General features: G+C 40.6%; 4 protein-coding genes across 6 annotated transcripts in view; 2 read left to right on the forward strand and 2 right to left on the reverse strand.

Annotated features, from left to right (window-relative positions):
* LOC115749848 overlaps window positions 1-24621 on the forward strand; it is a 469397-nt gene that overhangs the window by 203438 nt on the left and 241338 nt on the right. The gene's annotated exons all lie outside the window — the stretch shown is intronic.
* Window positions 357-4718, reverse strand: LOC115750038. Of its 3 annotated transcripts, none has more exons than XM_030687193.2 (6): window positions 4482-4718; window positions 4238-4387; window positions 3108-3228; window positions 2581-3011; window positions 1766-2120; window positions 357-1481 (listed from the first exon to the last, which is right to left on the reverse strand). In XM_030687193.2, exons 2-6 carry the CDS (start codon window positions 4270-4272, stop codon window positions 414-416), a joined length of 2010 nt encoding a protein of 669 aa, XP_030543053.1. In that variant the 5' UTR covers window positions 4273-4387; window positions 4482-4718; the 3' UTR covers window positions 357-413. The 3 variants fall into 3 exon arrangements, with proteins under 3 accessions (XP_030543053.1, XP_030543042.1, XP_030543034.1); XM_030687182.2 differs by having other exon boundaries at window positions 4238-4394; XM_030687174.2 differs by having other exon boundaries at window positions 4238-4325; window positions 4482-4717.
* LOC115750053 (protein GLUTELIN PRECURSOR ACCUMULATION 3) lies at window positions 6798-14118 on the forward strand. The gene is made up of 15 exons (XM_030687214.2): window positions 6798-7076; window positions 7205-7343; window positions 7440-7468; window positions 7594-7690; window positions 7785-7840; window positions 7944-8051; window positions 8563-8619; window positions 9853-9944; window positions 10331-10415; window positions 11009-11161; window positions 11767-11867; window positions 12142-12306; window positions 12423-12535; window positions 13240-13330; window positions 13847-14118. Exons 1-15 carry the CDS (start codon window positions 6917-6919, stop codon window positions 13904-13906), a joined length of 1506 nt encoding a protein of 501 aa, XP_030543074.1. The 5' UTR covers window positions 6798-6916; the 3' UTR covers window positions 13907-14118.
* On the reverse strand, window positions 15910-23797 carry LOC115750031 (pleiotropic drug resistance protein 2-like). The gene is made up of 20 exons (XM_030687162.2): window positions 23044-23797; window positions 22704-22824; window positions 22355-22443; window positions 22069-22153; window positions 21474-21764; window positions 21301-21391; window positions 20287-21187; window positions 19988-20148; window positions 19785-19888; window positions 19521-19686; window positions 19296-19430; window positions 18963-19114; window positions 18506-18838; window positions 17987-18277; window positions 17817-17900; window positions 17550-17683; window positions 17226-17453; window positions 16868-17039; window positions 16533-16787; window positions 15910-16201 (listed from the first exon to the last, which is right to left on the reverse strand). The coding sequence occupies exons 1-20, from the start codon at window positions 23451-23453 to the stop codon at window positions 15932-15934; spliced, it is 4473 nt and encodes a 1490-aa protein (XP_030543022.1). The 5' UTR covers window positions 23454-23797; the 3' UTR covers window positions 15910-15931.

Below are 24621 nucleotides of genomic sequence, written 5' to 3' on the forward strand. Positions count from 1 at the left end.
TGTGATCGTGGATTGCGCATGATGTTTCATAGCGACCTCCCGCATGGAAACACGACATAAGAAGCTGCCAACATGACTAAAAAATGAAAGAACGTTCCACAAGGATACCCCGATTGGCTAACACCAAAGCCGCAACCCATCCGAAGTACCAATGGCTCGTAAGCATGAAACGAACCATTCGGAGTATCAATATGACGTCAGATGGGTTCCAAAAGAAACATAGCAGATAAACAACATCATCAAACGCTCGACAGCACTTGCTCCTATATATCTGTTCTCGCAGACTCTTTCTAGTTTCACGGTCAAACACATTCACAAGAAGCAAGCATACAATATATGAACTCTCGGAACCACAGTTAACAAGCTAAACTAGAATAAACTAGAGGAATTCCTTTTCTGCTACGCATGACAAGCTATCTATACATATAAGGTTGGCTAGGACCACCATGAAGCAAAAATGGATCTGGGTGAGAAGTCGAACCAGTTGAACCCGAAAGAGTTCGCGGAAACCCTTCACTCGAAGGCATTCCCGAAATCGTTTCTGGATGAAAACTATAAGGAGGATACGTTGCGTAGGAACTGGGAACACGGTGGTCCAAGTAAGGGTCGAATGATGGTCTAGGGAAAATCATTCTTGACCCACCCTCTGTGAATGGGCTGGAGATATATCTATCATCTCCAAAAAAACTTGGCCTGCTTTCCAAGTAGCGACTGCTCAAAGATCGATTGTTAGTAGACAGCACAACTCCAGTTTCTGGGTAAGTACCTGCTAAACCCAACCGAGAACCTGAACCCAGCAAATTCGCTTTTGCAGCATCAAGTGAAAAATCTGTTGGAACTCTGAAAAGGCCGGGACATTCACCGGGAATATCCATCTTGTCCCCAATATCAGTTTTGTAGACAGGCGGTTTACTAGTTATTTGAAGAGGTCCGCAATCTGAAACTGGCATTCTCGTCATTTTGTTTTGCAGCAGTAATTTAGCCTGTTTGAGCGAATCAAGGACACCATGTGCACCGGCCGCTCCACGTGGAACTAAGGCATAGTGTTCAGCTTGGTTTCTGAGAGCTTCGACTTTATGAGACGTGTCACTAGCAGAAGGCGAAAAACCATGTGCTGACTGCTTCCCTTGAGAATCACCATAACCCATATTATGGTGGTTTTGTCCCGGTGAATAGTTGCTTGCCAGGTTCTCTTGTTTACCTTTTCTACTTGACGTTGAAGACATATGTTCTTGATTGGGGGGCTTATCAACTGGGATAGAATATTTCTGACTTTCTGCGGATTCCACTCCGGGCTGCAGACCTTGATGGAAGCTTTCTGGTTGAGTTCCCAACAATTTGTTATCGGTAGAAGCATCCTCAGCTCCAAGTTTAGATTCGACGGTTTCCATTGCAACTCCAAGTGGAGCATACGGAGCCTGGTGCTTTATTTCATCCCTCTCCTCAGTAATATCTGAGTGGTTACCAGGATCACACGAATCCTATAGATGATGACCGGCAGAGAAGTATGTTAATTGCATGGGTTAAATATAAAATAAAGAGTCTGGCATTATTTATAAGCCTGGGAAACCAATGTGCACGACCTCATGCTATAGAACCTTCAAAGTAGAAATAGAATGCAATAGTTACTTCCCACTTTCTTATTTTCTTTTGCATGGCAATGAAGACTCTTTCACTTTTCTAATTTTTATAATTTCATGTAAATTAGAGAGGAGAGAAGTGCATGTTCTCAGTTCTCTAAAAGCAGGTTCCAGAGAAAGCATACCGGTGTACTGCTATTATTCTCTCTGAACTTCTCTTCCCAATCTCTTTGTGCCTTTTCCATTGCTTCATATTGGCCAATCAGTTGCGCTTGATGTTCTAGTGCCCTTTCCATGTCTCTCTCTCCTCTGTCGTCATTGTTCTCAAGGATACCACTGACTACTACATTTCCTTCATTTTCTACCCGTCCCGAAACTGGCCTGTCGCTCACTTCTTTTTCTAAGTGCAATTCAGGGTCGTCTCTAAAGACCTCACACCCTGTTTCAGATAAATCCTGGCACGTCTCGGAAGATTTGGCATCGTCATTTTCTTGAGCATCAACTTTAGCAGACCCATTCATCACCTCAGAGGATTCTAGTCTGCAACAAAAGAAAGCTGATATATCAATTTTCCATGAAGACCTTAATTCTTTCAAGCAGCAGTGCAAAGAAAGTATCATGTCATGCATGTGCTGGGTTTTGCAGACCATTCAAGTGACTCAGAGATTTGGGTGACTTAAGAGCAAAATCTGCCAAAACATGCCGGATAATCTCGATTGCCCACTCTAGTCTTGCAGGTGCTGAGTATAATGAAATGAACTTTGCTGGACTAGAATGATGGCCTATACAATTATTCTTCCTCTTGGATACAAATCTCTGAACCTATGACCTGTCTGACTATCCAGGTTAGACAATAGAATACTATGCTCGCACAAGGATGTCAATGAATGACTCATGAAGTATGACACGCAACACACAAACGCATACACACTCACACGCGCACGCACAAGGTCTCACTACTAACTCGGGATTATCAAAAAGGAAAAGGAAGCTCACAAACCTTTGATCCTTATGTCTTATTTGGCGGCATGATTTCCCTGGGCGATGTTTTGAAGATGAGGACATTGTTCCAAGACTGGTTCGCCTTCTTATAGAAGTATCCTTATATTTCCCAAGAGATCGTGAGGCATCCTTTCGGCCTTTCCAGGACAAGTTTCCACCAGACGCTGTCGAATCAAACTCCGTACCTGAAAATTCCTCTGATTCATTCCCTAGTTGTTTTGAACTAACAGAGCTCTCTCCTCCTTTGCTTGAACCATTACAGACTTTCAGTTTACGTGGTGTCGCTTCCTGATCCGAACTTGAGTAATATGACTCAGAAACATCACTAACGCCATGACTCTCCAATATAGCAAGAACATCAGCTGTAGCCTTCTCAGCCTTCTTCCTTTGCAGAGCCACAATCCTCAATTGCTCCTCCAGCTCCGCTACCTAATTTCATTTGAAGGGACCCAGGGATGAGAGAGAGAGAGAGAGAAGTTGTAGGAAAAGAAAAAACTAGGCAGACTGCACCAGGGAGAATCATACCCGTTTTGCCAATTCGTCAGCTCTTTGCCTTGCAGTTTTAGAGACTGATCTTTCAGACAGTAATCGTGCCCGAAGGAACTCAATGGTCATCGCATTTGAATCTTCCATATCAGAACTTATCCTGATTAAAAAGAAATTTGTAATCAATAATTAGAGCAAAAAATTACATGAAGTATCAAGTTGCCACGGTCTCACAGAATACTTGATGTCATAGAGTTCAATACAAGGAAAGCTTCTTTCTTCGTTTTATTGTCACAAAACACGAATTTGAAAGTGAACAGTATCAACATATTCAGTTGTCTCGGTACCTTTTCCTCTAGAGAGCATGGAATTTGAAAGATCAAAACTTTACAAATGTACCAATCATCCTCTCAAATTCTAAGACATATGCCTCTAGATGGTTGTCCTCATTTTCCCCAAAATCTTCCATTTCAGGCTATGGATAATTCCTGCTGATAATCATCCTCTTTCTTCCCTTCTCCCCTTCCCCACTATAGATTAAAGAATTAAGTTTGAATGACGAAGCAATTAGGACATTCCCAATTTGTGAGGGCAAGGCAAAGCAACAAACTATTTTATGCCACCACTTAGACCATGAATGAACTTAATCAGTCGCATTTTTTATGCTCCCAGTCCAATCAAGTAAACAGTTCAGCCCAAAAAATGCCGTGTCCAGATCACACTGCCTGGAGCCTACTCTAAAATGAAAAGTCAAAGAACTACCAACTATCACTTCCTTTTTAAGACAGAAAATGGCACTCAATATCCAGCCATCACTCAAATTTACTCAATTGGAAGGAAATACATCTTAATTAATACAATCGCCTCGTTCAGGGTGCAGCAGAGTGAGTGATAACAAATATGAGAACTTCAGCTCCACTAGACAGACTCCTATTGTTCAAGATTTGTTGTAAAGATCCGATTTCTTAAGGAATTCCAGGACACTATATGTAAAGGGTCTTTAGATATCAACAGAGATCCACTTTCTAAATATATAGGAGGAAACCACCCAGATCACTAGAGCAGTACTCATGGTCACGAGCTAGCAAAAGACAGTACTATAAACATGGAGACATCGGAGACTATCACTGAAACAGCAAGAACCAGTAAGACCCAAATGGGTTCTTTACCTCTGATCTCCCTTGTCTTGATCAAGATTCTGCATCGACAGCTGAAAAACCCCCAACCCCACAAACACTTCGACCTCGAACTCAGCTCCTGTACCATCAAGAGAACCGAAACCGCTTCAAATTCCAGTTCTTTAGCTCTCAGACATGCTTCTGAGAACTACCCGATAAGGTCAGTCCCAGCATCAAGAAATGAGGAAAAAAAAAAAAAAATCCTGCCCAAAGGATGAAGTGACGAGTTCATTACCTTCAGCGATGATGACCCAAGAACGGCTCTGACGCAACAGTAGACTTTTTTATCATCACTAGATCGATTCGCACGAAAAGCAATGGAGTGGGCGGAGAGAGGTGGGAAAGCAGGACGATGAAATGGAGGGCCTTCACGGAAATCAATGAAAGATTAAAGAGGAAGACTTTCACTGCACTTGCAAGTTTGAAACACTGTTTTTGGTTTTATTAAGGGGCGTGTAATCGATTCATTGGCCCGTTTGGGAACGAAGAACACAGCAGGAAGCTTCTTTGTGGAGACCAGCGGAGATCTGGGCCAAAGGCAGCGATGATGATGCGATTGAGTCTAGTCATTCTCGTTTTTTTTTCTTTTCCCTTTCTTTTTGTTTTTTTTTGCCCTTTTAGATAAGGATAATAATTATTTATTTCTAGGAAGTTTCTTTTTTTTCCCCCTGATAGTAGCATAGCTTTATTGAAATATATAAATTTTTAATTCGAACGAGAGAGTTGATAATTTGAAAATATAGATAAATTGCAAAAATAAAAGACGGCAATGAATTCAAGAAATTAAAAATTCAAACCGAGTGACTAATATAATAATTTTACGACCTGATGTGAACTTTAATTATCATATTAAAGAAGCATTAAAAAACTTTATCTTCTATCTAAAGTCTCGGAACAAGGATTAGAGGTGTTTTTTTTTTTTTTTGTGGTCAATCGTACGAAAAAAGTTTTCATGACATTAAAACGTACTTTCATTTTCATATTTCATTATCTATTACTAAATGCATCGAGACAAACGTTTCAATTCTTATAGGACAATCAAAATGATTAAGATGGGCCCCTTCAAGAGATTTTGTTTATGTTGCGTAGGAGTTTTAGTAAGTAAGTTATGATTATGGCCTTGATATGATTAAAGAGCTCAAATCGGACCATTTGACATAGGAGCATCATTAGCAGCTTATTGTGTTCTAAGAGAAAAAAAATAGTTGTTATTAATAGATGTAAGTGTACTTTTCTATTCAAAATTCTCAACTTTTTATTATTAACACAATAAATATTTCTGGGGGAAATATATGGGCAAGATAAGTTTTATTCAACGTGCTCGAAATTTGAAAAAAGAAAAATGATGCAAGGAGTAACTTTTACGGACTTTTCTCTATTTTAAAGCTTGAATCATATACTTTTACATAAAATTTAATACTTCCATTATTAATAAAATCTAAACATAAATTTCCTAAAATTTGAACTGAGTTTTCATTTTAGTTTTTGTGAGAAATTCAAAAATATTTATCGGCTTGATTGGAAATTCAATTCGAACACCTAATTTATGATGCTTCTTAAATATATTCTGTTTGTTCCCTAGGCAGAGATTATCATCTAACTAAAAAAATTTCAAATAAGGCTCAAAGTATTCTCATTTTCTCAAATAAGGGCTTGAAGTGAACATTATTTCGGATAAGGGCCGAATGCCCTATTTGGTGCCCTCTTTATTTTAAAGAAGGGACATTTTATGTTTTAATTTTTTTCTTTTTTCCATTTCTTTTTTTTTTGTCCGGGTTAGTTGGTTTAAAACGAAAATGACAAAAATGCCCTTGATTAGACCCTTATTTAAAACAAGGGTTAATATCACGAAAAATTTCAAACCGATACATTAGTGACAAATTTACCCCAAACTATTTTTTTAATCACAAAAAATTTCAAACCGGTACACTTGTGACAAATTTATCCCAAAACGGTACATCCGCAATAAATTTACTATCCGTTAGTTTTTGTTAAATATAATTGTTAAAGTGTTAACTTGTATGGCACGTCGCAATTGACGGATGTACCGATTTAGGATTTTTACCTTCCGTTTGTCACAAGTGTATCAATTTGTAATTTTTTGTGGCATCACTCCAATTAAATGGAGTTAAATTTGTCATAGATGTATTAGTTTGAGATTTTTCGTAGTCAAAAAACTTAACTAAGGGTAAATATATCTCAAGTGTATCGATTTAGGGATTTTGATGGCTAAAATATAGTTTATGGAAAATTTGTCATAACTATATTAGTTTGAAATTTTTCGTGGTAAAACATATAATTTACGGTAAATTTATCGTAGACATGGCAGGTTCGGCCGAATCGCCGGTTCCGGTTTCATGAAAAGGTGGAACAAGCGGTTCCGGGCCGGTTCTCGTTCCAGTTTGGAAATACCCTTATTTAGGCTTTTTTTTGAAATAATAAGAATACTTTAAATTCTTATTTAAAGTAAAGTCAAGTTTAGGTCTTTATTCTGAAAAATTGAGGGCACATTGGGGCTTAATTGAAATTTTCCCTTATTTTGGTCCGAGTGTCCTCAGCTGCGCAGGTCTTCTCTGAAAGAAGCACTTGTGTTGGAGCTCGACTCGAGCAAGTACTAATTTTTCGAAAGCTGGACGATCAAGAACTACCATAGCCATCATCATCCCCAAAATGCATTGCTGGGTTCGAGCTTCTCCCGCTGATTTTGCTGGTTCTCTTCCTCAACCTCGCAGCGGGCACACTGCGGTCAACATCGGCAAGTCAAAGGTGATCTTCTTCGGCGGCTTCATCGACAAGAAATTCCTCAACGACATATATGTCTACGACATCGGTAACCTCCATCTCCGTGTTCACCCTCTAATTCGAATTGGAAGATGATAATTCGTGTGTCGGTCGTTCAACTTTGAGAGTTGCCTCGATTGGTGTTTCCATGATGTTGGTGGTGGTGTTTTGTCATAGAGAACAGATTGTGGTTTCAGCCGGAGTGCACTGGGAGTGGGTCTGATGGGCAGGTGGGTCCCTGCCCCAGAGCATTTCATGTTGCTGTTGCGATTGATTGTCATATGTTTGTGTTCGGCGGTCGTTCCGGTAGCAAGAGGTGTGCTTCGCAACTTGTTTATCTTACAATTGCTTAGAGTTTGATCAAATGCAGTATCCTATACTCACGTCGTTGATGATGGCATGGATTTTTCAGATTGGGTGACTTTTGGGTCCTCGATACCGGTAAGCCTCTTTTTGTAGTACTTCATGATATGTTGGGAGTACAATGTGCGTTGATTTGTATGATTAATGGTCATGATTAGTCATTATAGGGTGCATTCATTGAATTGAACCTCTACCTTCTGCAGATATATGGCAATGGTCAGAGCTCACTGGCTTTGGTGACTTGCCTTCTGCGCGGGATTTTGCCGCAGCTTCAGCTATTGGAAACCAGAAAATAGTTATGTGAGTGTCAGGAAAAACAAAAATCACTCCAAAAGCTGGAGATATTTCATCCATCATTGCATTTAATGATCAAATATTCTTTTATTATTTGCAGGTTTGGTGGCTGGGATGGTAAAAAGTGGTTATCAGATGTGTATTTATTGGACACAAGTAATCTCTCAGTGGGCTTTGTGAATTTCTGAATATTCAATCTGTGTATCCTACTAATTTTCAACGCAGCTAAATGCTCATATTAGGCGTTGTTCCTGAACAGTATCACTTGAGTGGGTGGAACTATCAATTTCTGGATCTTTACCGCCTCCTCGATGTGGCCATACAGCTACCATGGTTGAGAAGCGCTTACTTGTCTATGGTGGCAGAGGTGAATAACATATGGCTTCCATTAATATGACCAGTCTATGTAGCAGTATTCATTGTCTGGTAATCTGTAATATGCATTTGTTAGACAATTCTTCTATAAAAGAAATTAGGAGAGTCGTTTGAACCTCATTAAGGTCCAGGATCCTGTAGAAGTGGAAGTTGATTATTTAACATCTGCTGCACACTAGCATCTCTGTTTAGTTTGTAGCTTTTCCATCACATTATGATTGATGGGTTTTTCCATCACAATACGATGAAAATTGTTAACAGCAGAAAGGATAATGAATATTCCAATAAAGAAACCATGGACAACCGTATCTATAGTCATGCCATCTCAAAGTTCAGCACCCAAATTCCCAGTGCCTGGAGTTATGAACTCTCTCTCTAGAGATGGCTCTGGGAAAGTTCCCTAAAAAATGGTGGGCAATTGTCCCATAGTCTGTAGTCATTGTGAATTTCTGTACCTTCTTGGGTAATCCTAGCTGACTTGAGTTCTTTTTGGCTTTTGATAGGAGGTGGTGGGCCAATCATGGGTGACTTGTGGGCTCTGAAGGGACTTATTGAAGGAGGTTGGTTCAGTTTGCTTCCCCTATGTTTTCAGTTACATGAGTGCACTATAAGTTTATTTTTGGCAATTGAACAAGCTATGTTGTTAGATACTGTTTTGTAACATATACTGTCTACATAGCCTTTTCGTTTTACTTCTGTATTAGTTGTAACACACTTATATACTGCATTAGTTGTTTGTCTTTGGAATCCCCATCTTGAGTATGCTGGTGGATATCACAGTTCCTTGTCCCACCCCCCAAGAAAATAACTATAGAAAACATAGACACCATCAAGGGCAAGGAGGAGGTATCTCTTTTTTATTTTCCTTTTTCTTTTCGGGCCAGGGTTGGGCAAATTGTTAATGTTCAGAATGCTATCTGAACAGTTAACCCCAATGAAGCTCTTGCATCTAATTGTGGCAGAAGTAAAGTACAGTGCTGCATCTATTTTGTGTTCTTGAAAAATTGTGGCACCTACTCAGACTCTCAAGTTATTAAGATCAACTAACTATATCTGAGATTCACTCTTGATACTTACAGTCTCTGTCCATTTGAAATTAAAATGGAAAGTCAATAATTTGTCGTTTCCAAGCTTTGCTTCTTTTTCAAGAAGCTAAATAATTTGAAAGACTTGCAAAGAAGTTAGAGGATTACTACCCAAACATCTGAAGCTATTTGGTTGTTTTTATGTCTAACTCTTCTATTAAGCAAGCTTTTGTCATAGTAAGAAGTGAGAAATCAAAAGTAGTTTAGTTTAAGTAGATCTCATGGTGTTGAAGAGTCCCACCTCGCTTATTAGGGGGGTGTTGTCTGGCTTTATGTATTTTTTATCTTCCTTCACCTAACAGCTTGGGTTTTCGGTTGACACTCTTCTACATGGTACTAGAGCCAAGTGTCGGATCTTCATGCACTCTTTAATATTGTATTCAGCAAGTAGTTATTGTGTCAGTTCTTCCCCTTACATCAATTCATCATGTCTAGTTTGCATGTGAAAGAAGGTGTTTGTTTCTAGGTTTAGTTGCGCCTTATATATGGTACCCGATGTAATATGTAAGGACTTAAACTTTTGGGCTGACTTTTTATTTGCCGAAATTAAGGGCAAATGACCTGTAAAATCACATTTTTCCTTTATAAGATTTTTTTCTCTAGTTTTAGTGAGTGGTTTCTATCCTTGAATATTTTTTTATTATGTTGAAAGTGATCGCTTGTACGTGAAAGTGTACTAACTTGTAACCACGTCTTGTTGGAAGGAAGAGAATGAAACACCTGGATGGACACAACTAAAGCTTCCCGGTCAAGCTCCTTCACCTCGTTGTGGTCACACTGTTACATCTGGAGGGCTCTATGTAATCACATCTTTCTGAATCCCATTTCTTTTTACTACGTCCCCTGAAATATGTTGCTTGTTATTTTGTCAGCTTCTTTTTATTAGTTTTTCGACACCGGAAAAAAGTTCTTGCAGTCCATTGTCCATACTTATTGGATTGGTAGTAAAATTTTGTCCAAACGGCATAAAAAGTCAGCTGCTCATGCTGTTTAGATGAAAATCTCTCTCTCTCTCTCTCTCTCTCTCTCTCTCTCTCTCTCTCTCTCTCTCCACCCGCCTACCTGCACATACCGCAAGCAAATGAGTGCACTTTCATTATTTTTGTACAGGCTAGGGTCCAGAAAATAATCATCTTAAATTTACTGGATTTCTTTCCTTATGATAGTGCATTTTGTGTTTCTGCAGCTCTTGTTGTTTGGAGGGCATGGGACAGGTGGCTGGCTGAGTCGCTATGATATTTACTACAATGACTGTATTATCTTGGACAGAGGTGTGGGCTTCTAAGTATTTGCAGACTATAAGTAGAGGTCCATCCCACATGACATTGTGGTGTAAATGAAGTACATGGCCTTTCCTGTTGTCTTGACTTAATTGTCAGATTGATGGAAATACCTGGTATTATTAAAATAAGATGGGTCTAGTGAATGCTGGGGTTTTTGTAACTTGAATCCTGAACTTCTAGAAAGGGTATGAATATGCTTCAACTAGAGGAACCTAGTCACAGTTATTTCCAAGAAATAGAGATTGTTACTTTTGATGGCTTCAGGCTCTTTTTTTCCTTTCCTTTTTTCCAGTATATCTGTGGTCCAAGTAAAACTATTCTTGATATTTCCAATGCCCAAGCGGAAAACAGATTTTCATCTTCAAGACAGAATGCAAGTATTGAGATGACATTGTAAATATTAGCATCAAATACTAGGTTAATAACTCTACCTTTTTATACGACGATGGCAGAAATTTGTGTAATTTGTTTTACAGTTGTTCAAATCAAATCTTATCCATTGCGACCCAGGCTCTGTATATCTTGCTCCTGCGTTATTCATGCGTACCAATTTCCTTTACTTCTCTTTTGCATAACTGAAGTTTCAGCACAGTGGAAGCGCTTGCCTACTACCAATGAACCACCTCCAGCTCGTGCTTACCATTCTATGGCATCTATTGGCTCACGTCATCTGTTATTTGGTGGTTACGATGGAAAAGTGACTTTCGGCGATTTCTGGTGGTTAGTTCCAGAAGGTGATAAACTGATTCATCAAGTCAGTTTTAAATTTTAATAAGGCATTCCACATGTTACAGCGAGCCATATGCCAAGAAATCTTGGTTGTCATACCACCTAATGTGCCATGTGATTGCTATTAACTATTTGCACTAATCAAATGGGGTGAGCCTTGGTGTAAGATGGTTGTTCCGTTCATCCCCCAGGGATGAGGCCTTGGGGAGCTTATCTGATAGCAGCAAAGCCTTATGGCCCTTTATGGAGATAATGTCTTTTGAACTGACGCACCGTTTTAGTTTTTCTTTTTCAACTTCCCTTCTGTCGCCTGGTGCGTCATTGATTTTTTGAGTAATTATTATCTCACATAAACATCTAGGATATTTAAACCTTAGGATCGTGACATCATATTTGTTGAGAGACTTCAATATATCTTGGAGATTACATCCTTGTAGAATTTAACATTTAGTAAATCTTATATATTGCAAAACTTTCACTTGCATCTCATGATGTAGAGCTGGCATGAGTTGCTTTCACGTTTTTGCTAATACTTGAGGAATCATAGTGGAGACATAAATTGTAAATGGGACAAACTGCTAAGGTTTAATTCCTTTTAATTCTCCTGCAGGGGATCCCATTGCAAAGCGACGGACGGTCTCTCCTCCTAGAAATTTTTGTGAAGATCAGGGTTCCACAGTGTCAAATGATAGCGTCCTATCAGCAATAGAGGTATTGGCGTCATGAACTCACATGGATTCCTCTGCAAGATTGATATGGCTTCTGAAATTATCTCCATCTTGAGGCCTGCTGCTTCACATTGTTGATTGCGTTCTGTTGGTATGAATTTATCCAAAAATGATTTGTGTCATGGTGCTTGATGAGAATTTTGCAGTTTTGCGATTAGCAGCGTAGATACGATCTCTTCATTTACTTTTGTTCTCAATATCTTGATTCTATGATTGTATGCATATAGTTCAGAGTTTGTTGTGCCTTGCTTTGATAGGAAAGGGAGAAGGAAGAAACTGCAATTTCAGAGCTGCAGAAGAGATTAGGGATTTCTGTTTCGCTATCTAATCCAGGGCGTGAAATTGTGGATGTGTCAGAGGACAGGGAATTTTGTGACCTGGCATCGAGAATCACTGGAGATACGATTTCAAGTGGTGGAAAGGTTTAACTTGTTCCATATCCAATAGCCACCATATGGTTCATCAGAATTTCATTTGGCATTTTAATTCCATGTCACCCAGCAGAAATAGAAAATTAACATTATTCCTATTTGCTAAGGATGCAACTGGGGTTCTTCGTGACCACTGGAAGACAGTGGATGCCAAGGCCATGCCACTCAAGGAGCTTGGTCCTTTGCTTCATGATTACCAGCGCTTGATCACACACCATATGTAAGAGTGGCCCTCTATCTCAATTATCAGCTATAAATGGAATGTCATACACAGTCCTTGCGGTTTAATCGACCAGTTTATATTTGCCAAAAAACCAATACATGTACTCCTTGCATACATAGAAAATTGAGTTGAATATTTTATTATGAACAAATTTGTGAACTGATGGGACCTTTAAGAATCATTTTTGTTGCTCCAAAGATTTGCTTTTGCCTTCATGTAATTCACCGAATCCCTGCTTAGTTTCATTTTCACAATATGAGTCTTGCCATATATCAGATAAATTCACTTACTTGTTCGACGAATAAATGAATGATGGTTTCTGTAATGGAGTGAGTGTGTCCAACAAGAGGATTTGAATTTTTTCAGTTTCGTGACTCGAAATTACATAGACTATCTTTCCAATGAAGTATACTGTGTTTTGCACTGATGTAATAATAGATTTTGTCATTCACAATACCATCACCCCACATGGAAATCTAGACAATAACAGAAATCATGATGAATCCATTATCTGTCCACTGCCGATCGGCGTGTCATATTGTTTTCCAGATTGTTTATTATAACGGTTAATGTACTACTGGCCAAATGGTGAAGATATCGTGTTTTTCATTTGGGTTGTCAAATTATTCTTGTTTTCCTCTCATGTTCTTTAATTTGTCCATGTAATGGTCTTCTTGTTGGCAATTGGGTCTCTGTTGCAGAGAAAAAAGTGGATCTGATGAACAATCGATTGAGACTGGCCTGCTGGGGAAGGAGGCACATCGATTTTACCATTTGAGGAATGCAATTCAGGTACTAACAATGCATGGCTTTGCCTTCCAGCTCTGTGTTTTCTGTTCTTCCAATCAAATCGTGAAAGTTTTAAAGACTTGATATGTTCTTTCATTAGAGTGTTGGTCTGGTTTAGGCGAGAGGGCTAGCAAGTAATGCCAATTTTGATTTTCATAGATTTCTGTAGAAAATGAAGGTCAGCATTAGCCAACCAATTCTCAGATTCAATGAATACGATCATGGTGTATATAACAGTAACATTCATCTGTTGGTGATGTATAAACTTGTGTCCTCAAATGTACTTGAAATAGTTTTTGATTTGTTCCACGTATGCATGTGCTTTTTTCAGTTGCTAGATATGGCTCAGTTTCCTGATTTTGTTTGTGTACATAGCTGTCTACTGTAGGGCTTTTACTTGCGGAACTGTTCTTTATTTCTGAGAAATCATGTAATTTATGAGTGTTAAGTCTTTTCAGCATCCACTTCATTATATTACATTTCTCTTTTTTGATGGCTGATGGTTTGTGTTGCTTTCAGTTGCGTATGGATGATATTCCAAAATTGCTGGCAGAGTACCGGAAACTTCTACCTGGCTGAACGTGATCTGCAGATTTTGTGAGACAAAAAAATGACTCCACAAGCATGCTCATTGAAGAGTTTGTCCATCTAAAAATTGTGAAGAAAAAAATTAGCATAGTTGATACGTGAGAGCTACAGGGGATTGATACAGATCTACAACTTGCCTATTCATGGGATTATTAATTGTATACAGAAGACATTTTCCAACACTAGCTACTTTCGGCCAAAAAGAGGAAAAAACTCTAGCTGCTTAAGTAAGATTCAATTTATTGGTCTTAGTCTTCTTCTGCCCCTTTTTTTTTGGTCGGATTCTTCTATGCCTTTTTATGTCGAGCATGTTTGTAGTGCCTCACAATTTGGCTCAGTAAATCCTTTTGTGCTACAGTTACTTAATATTTGCTTTGGGAACACCCGTTTTGGTTCTGCTTTCCTCTTCACTGACCGTGAAATAATTTGAGACTTCTCATCTTCTCCTTCTGAGACTTTGAACCTTCTCCTTCGAGCGGTGGATAGATTTGGGGTGGTGATGAAGCCCCTGGTTTAGGTGTCTCTGGATCATCTGATTGAAGGCACCATCCAGACACACTGATGAAGTGACAATGCCAATTGAGGCAGCAGTTTTTGGATAGGTTGGTGGATGAGGCGAGTGGTTGCATGTTGTCAAGCAAAGGAGGTTGATATGGTGGAATCTACGGGAATTGGCTGCTGTGTAATTACTAGTGATGGACTATGTCGATGATGACGAAAACAAAATTGTGCTTGGCAATGGTTTCAGCAGCTGTCGATGTTGGAATTTGCAGAAGGGGTTGGAACAATCTGAGAGACTTTTTCTAGTGTGCTTCGGTTACCTCAGATTATGGAGATGAGTTCAAAGCATCGCGGCGTGCACCCAGCTGAATGCAATGCAAAGCATGCCTCTCCAGATACTCCAGGATACTGTTCAGTGCATTAATGATCAATTTTAGACAGGAGCATGTAGAGCCAGGGAGTGATTTCCGGCGAGGGAAAAAAAACTGATTCATTTTGTTAATGGTAAGTTTTGACAGTTGATGATGAACTGAAAGGAATGAAAAGAGTTTACCAAGAATAGTCCAGCAAAGCAACTTAAGCACATAAAAGGTGACGAAATGGCCAATAATGTCATGACACAAAGACTAAACCGGCAGAAATCTGTGGATTCATGATAAGTTCCTCGCTACAATCCAGGAAAGCTGTCAATGCAGTAGATGCTACAACATAAGCATGTATACAAGTTGATGACCAGAAGGATATTTGGTCTATGCTTCAATGTGCACATGTCGCTTCTGATGTCCTTTCCCTGGATTCGCCCCTCCATCAGTTCTCTGACCCAGTGTGCAATGCGCTCTCAGGGAAATGTGCCATGCAATGCTCAATGATGAGCTTCTCAAGGAAAACTGCAATGCAATGATCAATGTGATGCTCGACGATTAGCAATGTGATCCATATTTAACGGGCTGTGGCCACCGATCAAACCTAAGTTCGCTTGAGCATGGTTTAATCTTGATCTGTTGGCGATCAGTATCCCGTTTTTTAAGACAGGCTTGCAAAAGGATGATTGGGAAGAGGAGTAATGTTTTTCTGTCAAACTCCGGTGCACGGTTATGCATCAGTTTTCCGTCTCTCTTTGATTGTCTGTAACTTTTCTCATGGAGTCAAATAACGTCAATTGAACTAAAGCAAATCAAAGTCGCCTTTTATCCGGAACTGTCTTTTTCTTTTTTTCCAGCCGTACATTGCTTCTTTCCCTCCTGAAAATACCATCCGGAGCAAGGGGCACAAATTGAAGCATCTCATTTTTGGTGCTAAGTTGACTTTTCTTCAAAGAAGTTGCCAAGAGCATGTTTGTCAAAAGAAAGTAGAAAGTACACAACTGGGAAGTTTTGCGTACTTGAGAAAAAATGCGTACATGTTGATAAAACAAGAATCTCAATAAGAATGAAATAACATGTTAACGCAGAAGTTCACTTATTTTGATGTTTCTTCTTTGCAGAGAACACAGAGTCGTTTTCGGCATAGTTCTCATCATCTCCTTTGGAAGTTAAGGTATCTGATGCCATAGGCGAAGACGAAGGTGAAGAGCAGAACCCAACCAATGTGAGCTACCGCAACAACCCCAAGGAAGTCATAGTCGAAACCTTTGGTCTGCTTGAGGTAGTCCTTCACCGTCATGTTGCCACGTTCAGGAACAAAGACTGGATTTTCTTTGTTGCCTATTTGAGATGTCACGAGTCCATAGATTGTCCAGGCCACTGGCGATGCCCAATAGTACCACCTCCACCATATCGGAATTTGCTGCAATGATCAAGTATGAAGCAGACATCAGCTGTCAAAAGCTATGAGCAAACTCGAATACTTCAATGAATTTTGAGTTAGAAATTGGTTGGCATGAAGTCGGATACTGCATTATGTACCCTATTGACCGATCTTAGAATGATGAAAATGTAGGCTCTTAGTTTTATTCAGATTCGTATTTCTAAGTTGTTCCGGCTGATTATGTCATGCATATACACCTGCAATTTTTCTTGATTTCTTCATGCTAGTAATGGGAGCATTTGGTTGATGTTCGGATACAGCATATCCATAAATGACGAGTAATCCTTCTACGATCTGCGAGTATACATACCGTCCTGGGGATGAGGAATCCAGAGAACAGGTTCCAGAAGCTGAGGAAGAAGGACATGACGATTGCCGCAATTTGGTGACTTGGGGTGAGGGCAACAGTCATCATTCCGTACAACGTGAAATAGATGAAGCACATTAGAATGTAGTAGTAGAACCACAGGAACTTGTCAACTCGCCAGTGAAATCCGATCATGGAATAAAGGAGGAGACTGTACACCAAAGTCTGGATAGCCACGTATATTGCCTCTATGGCTACCTGCAATACAATGAAAAATTTTAAGCGATATTACGCGAATGAACAACGGTTCATTTGTTAACAATCCATCGAGTTAATACCTGCGCAAATGCATAAGGCAAAGCCGAGTACATTCCTGCTGCTCTTTCTCGGTAAAAAACTGTTCTCTCTATTGTGACGATCGGCTGAACTGACGAAGTGTTGGTGGCACCCAGAAAAAGAACGGCTGAGTACATAGCTCCCAAAAGATTCAATAAGTCTTGCTCTTTATATCTGTTAACCGAAAGGAAAGGCAGAGATAAATGGAAAGGAAAGGAAAAGAGAAGTTCATTTGACTCGAGATCTGAATTATTCAAACTGGCTCATGTATCATTCATTCCCTTGGCTTTAGAAGCGTATCAAACATGTCGGAGCCCAAACTGTCGGGGAAAAGGAAAGGAGAAAAGGTTGCGAGCTTACGTTTGGTCGCCCTTCTTCCAAAAGATTAGTCCGAACATGACCCCGACAACTGTGGTCATGAAGAACCGGATTGCATTATACTGAGGGTTCCTCCAGTAGGACCAGTGCTGTTTCCAGAAGCAAGCCTTGCATTGCGTCACGAAGTTTTGAGAATACTTAGTTGGGAAGTAGAGGTCTTTGGATCCAGGTTCCGGAGAGCTCAACTGTTTGATGAGTTCCTGATTGTTCCTAGTGAATAGTCCCAATATTTGCAATCTTAGAGTCATTAAGGACAATAAAACGTGCAAGTGAAAGGTCCATGCAGTTGCTTTTAAAGTGACATACTTGTAAAGTTCAGAGTTGGCATAAATCTCTGCAAAATCTACTCCAAGTTGAGCTTCGGCAGCTGAAGAAGAGACGTTGAGCATCCATGTTGCTGGATTATTACCATTTTTTATCCTGGGAACCCCTGGGATAGCCTGTAAAAATCATATAGATCTTAGCTATGTACAGATTTGAGCAGTTAGTGTACGACTTTGGGACCAAAGCTACATCAAGCTCAAAATGATCAGAAGCTTCCAATCCAATTCTTGCAGTAAGATCAAGACCCACCTCGAAGTACTCCACGAGCTTGCGCGAGCATTGACCAAGGGGTCCGGCATAAATAACTTGTCCTCCTCTTTTCATCAAGAACAACTGCAAATACGAAAGAGAACAAAGCAACCTTAGACCACTCAGAAAAGGGAGAAAAAGATCAAATGATATCAATCTTGTTGAGGTACCTCATCAAATGCTTCAAAAATGTCTATGCTTGGTTGGTGAATTGTGCAAACAACAGTTCTCCCTGTATCAACCGTGTTTCTAATGGTACGCATGACGATGGCAGCGGCTCGAGCATCAAGGCCAGATGTTGGCTCATCCATGAAGATGATGGAGGGATTGGCCACAAGTTCCACGGCAATCGTGAGTCTCTTTCGTTGCTCAGTTGAGAGGCCATCTACTCCTGGCAGTCCAACTAGGGAGTTCCTAAGAGGATTCAGCTCAACCAATTCCATGATGTCTTCGACAAATTGCTGAAGGGAACAAAAGGCATTGCAGGATGTTAGCGTACGTGTTGAGAGAAACTTAATCGGGGAGTAAGAAAAATAATTCATTCAACTCTTAACAAAAGAAAATTACGGTTTTGGAATGCTATATAGATAAAAAAAAATCATTCAGGAGCTTTGGAATTGACATATAGGTGGGCATATACTGAACTTAGGAGGCAATGCTAATTCAGATGGCAAGAATGAAAAACATGCCTGCCGGGTTTCCTTCTTCACATCCTTAGGGAGACGCAACCATGCTGAGTACACCAGTGATTCATGCACGGTGACGTTGGGTGAATGGATGTCGTTTTGCTCGCAGTAACCGCTGACCCGAGCGAAAGTTTCTTGGTTCTTTGGGTAGCCAGAAATACTAATACTTCCTTCAATATAGCCGCCGGTCTTCCTCCCTGCTAAAACGTCCATCAAAGTGGTCTTCCCAGCACCGCTAACTCCAACTAGTGCTGTCAAAACGCCCGGCCTGAATGCACCACTAACATCCCTTAACAATTGAAGACGACTCTCTTCAATTCCCTGGCTCTTCATTTCCTGATAAGTCCAGACAATTATTAGCAGCTATTTATGTTTGTGAACAAACATTGAACTTCCATGAATCTTTCTGCATGAAGAGAAGCCAAAAGAATGACTACAGTGGCACGAGGAAGAGACTTACGGCGGGCATATCCACATAGTAATTCACATGATTAAATGCCAGTAACAAGGGCTGAAATGGCAAAACCATTCCGCTTTTAGCATTCATTTGCACTGGAGCGCTAACGCCAGACTTAGCATTGTCCGAAGTGTTCATCACGGCCATATCTATGCCTGCAAATTGCTAAAGAGGTCAGTGCAGAAAAAGTGATCTCTTCAATACGTGTTACTTCCTGACAGTTTGAGCACACATAGTCTATGCATCACAAGAAAACACCTACTGGTGTTAGAATAAATGCTAATTGAGGAAAAGTCTAAGCTTATTAATAAGGACAACGTATGGGAGTTCTCATACCTTCAAAGAAGGGGGCTGTAGATGCTGAACGCATTTCTGAAGACACAATCTTGTTCTGTCCATTAGAAGTAGACTGCTTCTTATCCTTATTCTCACCAACTTCATCCAAAGTAATTGATTTGGAATCTCCCAGAGCTGCACGGTTGCAGTTTGACAGTAAATTTCAGAGTTTCACAATGATGTATGCATAGCCGAAGTCAATGTTAGGGACCCAGTGGAGTTTACGATTCAAGTAAGTGAGGGCCAGGATGAAGCAGACGTTGAAAAGGAGAGAAAAGCCAAGGAGTGCCCCAATGCAGATCCAATACCAGTGGTCCTCGACAAACATTCCTCTGTACTTCAGAAGAACTCTCCCGATCGTCGGTTCAGAAATTCTCGGGTCGGTATTGGGCTAAAAACGACAAATTTAAGTGATATAAGAAGTGAATTGAAGCATTATTGTCCAACAGATGAGAAGACCAACTTAAATAAACTCCAAAAATGTCTTACAATGCTCCATCTCTTATCAAGGAATTCATTTATGACTATGGCATTCTGTCCGTACATCATCGGAGAAACATAATAGCCCCATATCATCCATGGCTGTATGTCATCTGCAGGAGGAGGGAAATAGTATTCCATTTTTAGCAGCTAGAGCTCATAATCCATAGAGATGTTGACGACGAAGGCTCTGGTAAAATCGGGTCTCTTACCTTTGGCGACGATGAATCCTCCAAGGACAAAAACAAGAAGCAATGTGAAGGTACCAAGAGTATTTGCCACCACCTGTGTCCTCCCAAGCACAGCGATAAACCGGAAAAGTGCAAGAGCCATCTGATGCACACCAAAGAATGCCAGTAGTTGACGGAAAAACCTGAAAAAATGTGAACAAGTTTGAATCAACATTCTTGTAGTAAAAAGATTGGTTCATTTGACATAACGTGATACAAGAAACTTCAGACTTGAACATCGCTCGTCGGCTATAAAAACTAGGAGAGAGGACTCAGCTCACCTACTGGCTGACGGGGCAAAACCAATGGGGTAGTATGTCAGAACTATCCATATTATGGATTCCATCAGCGAAATCGGGATCCGAAGAAGCCAAATCGGTAAGCCAAAAGCCCAAGCAGGATAAAACAAGAAATCCCTTTGCTTGAAAAATACCGGAAGCCTGAAGATGGTCATTGCGAGCTCTGCCATCCCATTGAACATGACGTTAATGAGACTGAAGAATAGCGCGCCATAGTACTTCCCTCCACCCTCGACCGTACCGGGCTTCATTTCCGATCTTATGAAGACTGTCATGGCAATTATCGACATGATGGTGATTTGTACTGTCTTGAATATGTATAAGAAAGCACTGCGCTTCATTAGCAGCCACTCTCTCGCGAAACACGCCTTAAAGAGTTCCCAACTCGGGAGTCCGTACTTCTCCTTCACTAGTGCAGCCGGATGGGCTTTAATCCTATCAAAAGGAACCGCGAGCTCTTGATGGAGCTTCTGACCGATGTGGAAGTTACTAAAGTGGCTGACGAAATCCGGTACGCTGACAAATCTGCAGGGCTCGTTCTTTTTGCACCAATACTGTCCTTGGTCTTTCTTGGAAGTCACTTCTTGCAAGAAATCAGCTATGCCTTTCCTCTCTGGGCATCTGAAGCCGATGCTCTCGAAAAACTCAAGCACGTCTTCTCTTGGGCCCTGGTAAACAATCTGTCCTTCTGAAAGTAAGATGACATCATCGAAAAGTTCGAATGTTTCGGGAGCCGGTTGCAGAAGGGAGATTATCATGGTGACATCCATGATGTGAACCATCTGCCTCATGAATCTAACAATTTGGAAGGTAGTAGAACTGTCCAGGCCTGTTGATATTTCGTCCATGAAGAGAGCTTTGGCTGGTCCAACAAGCATTTCCCCTGCCAATTGCAAGCTCATGTATTATTCCCAGCTAAGTCAAGAATGGCAAGCATAAACCAGAGCCAAGTTTTCACAAAAAGAATTTAGTCACTCCGGTTTCTGTTTCGCATACCGGTAGTAACGCGCTTCTTCTGGCCCCCGGATATGCCTCTTCTCATCTCATCACCCACCATAATATCCGCACAGATATCCAATCCCAGAATCTGATGATTTTATCGGCATATGAGTATGAATTTTTTAAATAACGAATAGGGTCAGATAGCAACTACGAGATCAAGTGCAAACCTTGAGAACATAATCCGTCACGATACTCATTTCTTGTCCTGCCACTGCAGTGGCTTTCATGAAGGCATCTATCTCGGGATCTGGTTTAATTCCCGCTTCCTTCTCTCTTCTCGACAGCTTGGCAAGCATTTCGTATCTCATTCCAACTCCTAAGCAACGGCCCGAGAAATCCAGGGTCTCTCTCACCGTCATCTCTCCATGGTGAAGATCATGTTGGCTTATGTAAGCGCATGTTCTTTGGGGAACGAATTCCGACATTTCATGACCACAATAAGTGATTTTCCCGGATATCTGAACATGTTAGTATGATCAAGAAAGTTCAGATTCTGAGTTTGACTACATATGCAACCAAATATTCAACAGCAAATTCAGAAACGTACTGTAAACAGTTGCAAGTACAAGAACAAGCTCCAAGAGGGGAAGAAATTGCGCATCAAATTGAGATTGGACATAATATCTGTACCCTTAATCGAACTTAGGCTAATGCGAATGTTAAATGACAGCAAAAGGGGTATAAACTCTGCTTGTTATAGTATCTACTTCTCTTTAGCTGGGTAGCTAACAGTATCAAATTGATCGTCGATTGTAAACACACCCTTAGGTCCTTGTCCGGCTTTGCCGAAAGTGCTTGCAGTAAGGTGGTTTTCCCCGATCCAGGTGGTCCCAGGAGCAATGTCATTCTGAATAATGAAAGCACTTGTAGGTCAAAAACGAAGAGAAAAGCCTTGACTTACATAATGAAAATCATCCATTGTCAAGTGTCTTTACATGAGCATTCGAAGATAAATTTATACTGCCATATCAGGGGATTGAATGCAGAAACATACATACTACTCTCTCCTTTAGGCAAAGAATAGTTTTCTAAATTATGAGGAATATACCTCGATGGTTTTACGATCCCGCTCATGTCTTGCAGTATCTTAACTACTCTCTTCTTGGATGGGAGTAGCTTAACCATGCTAAGAACTCCCTGTTCATCACATCAAGGTGCAGCTTCATATCAGCACAAGGTCTCCACTAAAATGTAGCCATTACATTTTCAGTAACCGACGTAAATTTAGAATGTGGGGCCAAAGTTGCAGAGAATTATGCAGAAAAAAGAGGAGGCAAAGAGGATGGAGAAATGGAAGTTATTCATGAATCGAGTGTCACCAAGAAACAACTAGTTTAATCCTTACCCAATCAGTGAAGAAGTGAAGGTAGGGGAAAAAAGAAATGATACGAGCATACCTCTATAGCATTCAAGGAAGAATTCAGCAGAGTAGGAAGTGCCCGGGTGCCAACATAGGCATCTCCTTCCACTGATAAATGCTCGAAGCGGACTTCGATTTTGGGGTTGTCAATCCCAACCCTGTTATAAACATCAAAATCAACCTAAGAATGAGAAAATCAACTCGAAATCTTCGGCTCGGTACCGTCAAGGATACCGAAAACGCCTTCAAAGAGAACATTCTTTATACTTAGTCATAGAGTGAGTCTGCTAATTTTTTTTCTCTTCTGCTTTGTGCTGATCTAGATCAGGATACGAAAGGGAGAAAGGAGAAATTGTAAGGCTGCTGTGCTCACTGACCTGTCAGTTCTCTCTCTCAGCCTGAGGAGGAATTTCTCATTGTCCTCCTCAACTACCTTCAATATGCTCTCCATGAGATGCTGCTTGTCATTCGTTCCAAGGTTGGTGACATCAACCTCTTCGTACCCAACTCTCCCATCATCCAACGCCTGCTTCAGCATCCCCTTCCTCAGCCGGTCGTACGTTGGCAGCCGCTCGATCGCCGCCCACTTCAGCTCCTCCTCGTCATCCTCCCTTCCGCTCTTCTGGAACACATCGCCCTGCGTGTTCCACACCTCGCGAATGCTCGCAGAGGCCCAGCTCTTGCCACTCGCCGAGAGGCTCATCCTCCGGCTCGTCGAGCGGCTGCTGCTGAGCGACCTCTGGCTCATCGTCTGAGCGAGGTCATCCCCGGCTAATGCCGCCGCCATTTTGCACACGGAGTCCTGTCACTTAACACGTATTCGTTTTCACTTCCTTTGAATAGATTTTCTTGTCCGGTGAGATGTTTGTGGAATGCATTGTGGCATTGTTGGCTGTTTATAAATAAGGTTTGCGATTGAGGAAGAGTGTGTGGGCACAGACAGGAATGAGAATTGCAGAGGCGTCATAGCAAGGACTAAGCAGATGATTCTGATTTTTGTCATGATCATGTTGGAGATTCTTAGTATTGAAAGACTGATCGTTGTTTACAAGGTATTAAACAAAGGATGGTCAGACAGGACAAGAAACAAATATCAGATCATCATACATCCATCTGCAATCACAATGCTGTTTGTCTTTGTAACTATGAAAGGAAGTTACACGTACATTCGGATTCTTGGACTTCAGGCTCTGACAGGAAGTTTGCTTTGTAAGGAAACTGCAGCCACATTACTGAAATGGAAAAAAGAATTCTTTTAAGGAAAAAAAAACAGTACGGGCTAGAGGTTGAATAATTCGAAAGTTGTCGTCTGATCATGATCCGAACCAAGCTTGTCCGTATCTTGCTCGAGTAGTCACAGCAGATTGAAAAGATGTAATGATCATGTTCAGACTCTTATACTAATTTGAACTGCGCAAGCTTAGCCCACAGATGAAAAAGTAATAAAGCAAAGCTGTTGCTAGGAAGAACCCAGATTGAAAAAGATTGTGAATTACTCAAATTCATTTTAAATCATCGGTTAAATGCTTCCAACATCGTCCACGGCAGATTAAGTTCCAAAAGGCATATTCAAGTTGTTGATAGTCCAGAGGAGTTCTTTATACGAATATCGCACACCACATTGAGTCGAGTCTTCTTGTGGAACTTTGAGGTCTGGCCAAGTTTAAAGATGTGATTACCCACCCCGCGAAAAACCAAAGAGCCCGAACAAGAAGTTACTCGAAAAAACTACCCGACTCGTCGTCAGCTCGGGATCCAACTTGTCGCGATTCTGCTAGTTGCCAGGGGAGTATGCAGGGGATGAACAGATCATGTGGCTTGCTGATCTGATCAGATAATGCGTAAATGGGGTAGACTGACTGTGTTGAGCAGACAAGCACTCGCACTTTCAAGCTTCTTTTTTCTTTTTCTTTACATTTTATCTTCTTCTGCACTTCACTTAAAGTGGAGAATGC

Source organism: Rhodamnia argentea, chromosome 5 (genome assembly GCF_020921035.1).
Source record: "Rhodamnia argentea isolate NSW1041297 chromosome 5, ASM2092103v1, whole genome shotgun sequence".
In the NCBI taxonomy this organism is placed as follows: domain Eukaryota; kingdom Viridiplantae; phylum Streptophyta; class Magnoliopsida; order Myrtales; family Myrtaceae; genus Rhodamnia; species Rhodamnia argentea.